We start from the raw sequence: 5,281 nt of genomic DNA on the forward strand, positions 1-5,281 counted from the left end.
GAGCCGCCTTATCTCTGCCGAGCCCGGGAGCGGCGCTGGGGCCGCTGCCCTTGGCGCTCCGTTATCAGCGCAGCTCAGCGGCTCTGCCCTTGGGGCTGGGCTGGAGACGGGAGTTGGCTAACGACGCGGCCTGGCACCTTTCCCACGGGCGTGCTCGACTCCGAGCACGGTTCTCTCGGCGTTTGAAGTGAGCCGGGAGGAATCCGCGGTTTCCCTGGCCCTGTGCGTGCACGTCCCGCTTGGCACGGGGCTCCCGTTGTAGCCGTGCCGAGTGGCTTTGGTCCAGAGAGCAGCTCTGACCTCTGCGCAGCAATCCTGGTGCTTTGGACGTGCTGCAGGGAACTTGAGACTTTCTAGTGGCACTGTACTGTGCGGTGGCACATCCGTGCAGCTTGTCTCTTACTCTGAACCCTGCTCTGTACTGTACTGATGGTGGTGGGTGACAGTGGTACACAAGCTCCCGTGCCTTGCCTTGAGCCTCCAGGCTGCTGGTTCAAGAGCAGAGAGTTCTGTAGTGTATTGGTAAATATTTGTGTAAGTATTTTGTAATATTTTGGGAACTCCTACCAGGCCTTCCACTGAATCTTGCTAATGGCCCTGACCAAGCAACAGACAAGCTGTGATGGTTTCTGGCTGCTGTTACAGGGTTTTTTGCTTTCCAGAAGGTATTCACTGTTGAATTCATATATTAGTTCTATTTATCTTTTGCCGTTAAGCCTGGTAGTAACATTTTCCCCCCAAAGTAGAAAGTGTACTCCTAAGCCTAATCCCTAAAAAGCCTAGGGAAGCTTGTGAGCTTACTGCAGAAGTACCTGAAAGTTTTTGTGTTGCAAGTCATAACCCTGACCTGTGATCATGGTAAACAAAGGGAAGATTTCCCTTTTGCAAAGGCTTTTCAAGGCTGCTGTTTAAGGCATTTGGTGATCAGAGCAGGTATCTGTGGGGTGTCCAGAAACTGAACCAAGGACACAAACACCATTTATTTGTGTCCTTGGTAGGGATACAGGTTAAAATTTAATCCTAGTTGGAAAATACTCATGATCCTGAGGGGAAAGTTGTTCCACACTGCCTTGCTGTCAGTGCTGCTGCTGGCCTCAGCTTGGACTCCAGCCGTCCTGGAGCAGGGCTGAGAGGAGACATCTGAAGGCACAGCTCAGGCTTGGCTTGGGGTTTTGAGCCTGTGAATTCCTATTTTTCAGTCCTACTACTTTGACCGGGATGATGTGGCTCTGAAGAACTTTGCCAAGTACTTCCTGCATCAGTCCCACGAGGAGCGTGAGCACGCGGAGAAGCTGATGAAGCTTCAGAACCAGAGGGGTGGCCGCATCTTCCTGCAGGACATCAAGGTGAGGAGTGGAACCCTGAGCTGTCCTGCCTCTTGTCTCCAGGCTGGAAGGGGAGGAATCTCCCTATGGGCTCTCTCCCAGGGGAGCAGCAGCTGAGAGTGGAGATCAATGATTTGAGATGAGTAGTAACGTGATAATTTGTAACAAAAAGTATTTCCTGTGGGAGAAGAGAATGCCAAGCCCAAGGTGGTTTACTGTGGGGTGAAAACAAACAATGCAACTAGTTCATCCTCATCTTTAAATTTAACAGCAGAAGTGCTTTGTACAGTGTCTTGAGGAGGGATTTGGAAGGGGCATTCAGTTCTGAGTGTGCACTTCGAATGCTTGATGTTACCTAACTGCCTGAACTTGGTCTAAACAGGCTTTGACAGTGATCTAAAGACTTTGCTCCCTACTGGTGTGTGGGTACTTAGAGCCAATGTGTCCTGTGCTTTGCCCTTGCAGAAGCCAGACCGTGATGACTGGGAGAATGGCCTGACTGCCATGGAGTGTGCTCTGCACCTGGAGAAGAACGTGAACCAATCACTGTTAGAACTGCACAAATTGGCAACTGAAAAGAATGACCCACACGTAAGTGGGTGCTGAGCCTGGGGGTGTAGCTGTGCCAGGAGAGAGCTTGGATGTGTCTCACTGGGTTGAGGGCTGAGCTAAGGGACCCTGATGTTAATAAAGGTCAAGGAAGGTGTGAACTAGGGGTGCAGCCCTGCAAAGGGAAAGGCCCAGGTGTCAGCCTGTGCCTTAGGTGTTTGGTGGGGTTATTGCTCTCCTTCCAGGAGGACTTTTAGGGTGGCTGAGACCTGCTTTATTTTTTCTGAAGTGTATTAAGCTCTGTGGGGTCTTGTTTCCAAGAACAAGTCATCTGTGGGGGATAAGAACTCATCCAAGGGGGATGAGTTCAAACTTCAAAGGCTTTTTGTCATGAGGCTTTTGTGCCACAAAATTTTGGAGGCACTTCTGAATGTTAAAGGCTCTGATGGTTGTGTCTGAAAACATAGTTCTTCACAGATGGAAGTTTTTAGTATGGCTGCTTGGTATCAGGAAGAGCTTAGTATGTGTGTGAATCCAAGTACTCTTGGGAATGTCCTGTATAAGCCAGAAAACAAACCAACATAGCTGGGCCATTCCAGAGGTGTAGATCCTCATGGTTGTGAGTTTGAGTGCTGTGCGGTGGGGAAATCTAAATCTGTGCAGAACCCTTACTAATGCTTCCTGCAGTGAGGAAGAGGAGAGGCTTCCTGAGCTGACCTGCTCTGCAGGGTTCTGGAGCAAGGTGTTGCCTCACTTTGATCTCGTTCTGGCATTGCTGAGGCAAACTAAAGGTTGTTTGTTTGCTCTCAGCTTGAAAATTGTCCTCCCTAGGGAGGACTGGTAGGATTTCGGGATAGGCTGTGCCCAGGCCTACATTTCAACTCTCCTGTCTCCCTTGCAGTTGTGTGACTTCATTGAGACTCATTACCTGGATGAGCAGGTGAAGGCCATCAAGGAGCTGGGTGACCACGTGACCAACCTGCGGAAGATGGGGGCACCCAAGTATGGCATGGCAGAGTACCTCTTTGACAAGCACACCCTCGGGGACAGTGACAATGACAGCTGAAGCCTTGCCCAGAGCCACGCTGTGGGTTTCAGTGGGACTCGTACTTACTGTCCAGCCGTGCATGCAGCTTCAGCTACCTAGATAAACAGTTCCATACTCTGTACCAAATACCAACCCTCGTGTTTTATGTACTGCCCTCCAGCCAATAAAGTGACTTGGTTCCAGCTTGCTCTTCCTTTTGAGTTCAGAGGGAGAGGAGGCAGCAGTGGAAGGGGTGTGGGAGGTAGATTTGTTGTGTGTTGTGGGAGGTTTGCAGCTGGTGCTGAAGGCAGAAGTAGGAGAACTTGTGTGGTTTCTCTAAATCCCTGCTGATGGGAACCAAAATAAGGAAATGAAACGCTGGTCCTGGGCTTGAGCCTTGCTTTTATTTTCTGATGGTGGGCAGTAAAACTCAGGTGGATGGTGTCTGCTGCCATCCAGGTTTCTCTGAGCACTGCAGATCTGTGGCAGAGGTGATGTGGAACTTCAGAAGGAAGCAATGTGCTGGGCAAATGCTGCAGCTGCCTGTGCTGGTGGGCACTTACCCTGCCTTACTCCAGTACTTTCCCAGTACTGGAAAACACCAGCTGGACATGACTGGAACAAGCACTGTGGGTCTGCATCACAAATTATGTGACTTGCTTCAGTCCCTTACTTTCCCTGGAGTATCTAGTAGTGCAAGTCCTGCCTGAGATTTGTAAGCTCAAGTTCCAATTCTTGCTGTGAGGAGGAGGAAAGTATCCATAGTAACTATACCCCTGGTTTGGGCTACACAGGGTGGTACCTGCTTGAGGTATCAGCAAGTCCTTCATACTCCAAGTCTTGTTCTTTTGCTGCAAATTGAGTTTTGGTGGTTTTGACATCATTGTAACACAGGTGGTGCCCTGGTACTGTAGCTGAGGCCAGGAGCAGTGTGTCCTTAGTGCTGGTTGTAGCCTAGGCTGGGCTCCAGCTGCACGTCCTGCACTGCCCTTGTGTTTGAGTGAGAGCCAGCTGTGAAGATCCTGCACTATCACTCATCTGGCAGCCTCGTCGTCTCCTCTAGCTGTACTGGTCTATCTGCTCCTCCCCTGGGCTTTCACTAGCCTCCATGATCACCTCCATCAGCCCCACAAAGTCGCCCTCAGCTAGGGAGATGCCAGAGTCATTGGGGGATGGACTCTCTGCTCTTCTTGCCTCTTTTGTTGGGGGGGGATTAGTGCTTCCATTCCCAGTGTTCCTAGAAACCTCTGGATGCTGGTCTGGAGCGCTGGCTGCATCTTCCAAACTCAGGCTGCGAGCATCAGGGCCCAGATTGCCCTTGTGAGACCTCTCCAGCACTGGAGATGTCACAGGAGTGAAGGAGAAGCAGAGGGAGGCACTGCCCCCAGGGGTTTTGTTACTGGAATGCTCCAAATTGGGAGTGGCTGGTGATGTGCTCTCCAGGGTTAGCCAAGGTGGGCGTGAAGCTTTCAAGCTCTTCGGACTCTTGAAGCTGCCTTGCTTCTCGTGGTCGGGGGACTCTGCCAGGAAGGGGAATTTGGGGCTGCCTGATGCTGTGGACTGTGCTCCTGGGCTTCCTGTGGTGACACCTTCTCTGGAGCTGCTCTTCTCTTCTTCTACTGTGACAAACATGGAGTTAGGACCTTTGCTCTGATCTGTTGGCCAAACAAAGGTTTCCTTAGCCCCTGAGCCAAGGGAGCTCTGGCTCTTGTCCACGTCACTGGCCCTGGAAGGTGAGGCATTGACAACAACATCCCTGAGGGAAGTAGAGCAAGCAGCAATGCTGGAGAGCGCCGGAGGCTTCTTGCGGCCTTGGCGCCTGGAAGGGAAGATCATGGGGATGGAGCTGATGGGAGTCTGTGGAGCACTGTAGAAACCAGGTCTCTCATAAAATGGGGTTGACATGAAGGCATCAAGCTCCCTGAGTTTCCCATCTTCGTTGTCCCACGGCTCCTGGGAGTCTCCCTTTGGCTGATTGATGCCACAAGGGCTTCCAGGCTTGCCCATGTCGTGGTAGGAATAATGGGAGAAGGGTGATGAAGGTTCTCCTCGCCGGCGCAGCAGGTTCATCCGGGAAGAGGACCTGGAGAAGGTTGGTGACTGGACACCCAGGAGGCGGCTCAGGTGTCCCAGTAATGGTGTGGAGTGGTTGGCCTCCTCATTCTCTTTAATCTGCTCCAGGGGCTGGAACTCCATGTCTTCTTTCTGCATGCTGGGAAAGGCAAAGAGGGGTGTTACACAGCTGCAAAGGGAGGGGGTTTCTGCTGGATGGGCTGGAGGCACAGGGAATGCTGCTGCCAGTGGCAAGCTTCTCCCTGTAGTGCCATTAGGTCGGTGTCAGCCCCCCACAACAGGGATGCTCATTAAACAGGTGTGGAGG

General features: G+C 51.8%; 2 protein-coding genes across 2 annotated transcripts in view; one reads left to right on the forward strand and one right to left on the reverse strand.

The window, feature by feature from the left end:
• Nucleotides 1–952: 952 nt before the first annotated feature.
• Nucleotides 953–3,104, forward strand: LOC103801006 (ferritin heavy chain; the record flags this gene model as incomplete). The annotated part of the gene is made up of 4 exons (XM_009073405.1): nucleotides 953–994; nucleotides 1,200–1,346; nucleotides 1,791–1,916; nucleotides 2,776–3,104. Coding segments are annotated over 4 exons (480 nt in total), but the record flags the coding sequence as incomplete, so codon positions are not given.
• An 856-nt stretch (nucleotides 3,105–3,960) lies between these two features.
• The window catches only part of LOC103801016 (bestrophin-1-like), a 7,706-nt gene continuing 6,385 nt past the window's right edge, over nucleotides 3,961–5,281 (reverse strand). Inside the window, exon 8 of the mRNA XM_009073416.1 lies at nucleotides 3,961–5,113. Coding sequence (XP_009071664.1) covers nucleotides 3,961–5,113 — 1,153 coding nt within the window. The remainder of the gene's footprint in view (nucleotides 5,114–5,281) is intronic.

Source organism: Acanthisitta chloris, unplaced genomic scaffold (genome assembly GCF_000695815.1).
Source record: "Acanthisitta chloris isolate BGI_N310 unplaced genomic scaffold, ASM69581v1 scaffold24490, whole genome shotgun sequence".
NCBI classification, from domain to species: Eukaryota; Metazoa; Chordata; class Aves; order Passeriformes; family Acanthisittidae; genus Acanthisitta; species Acanthisitta chloris.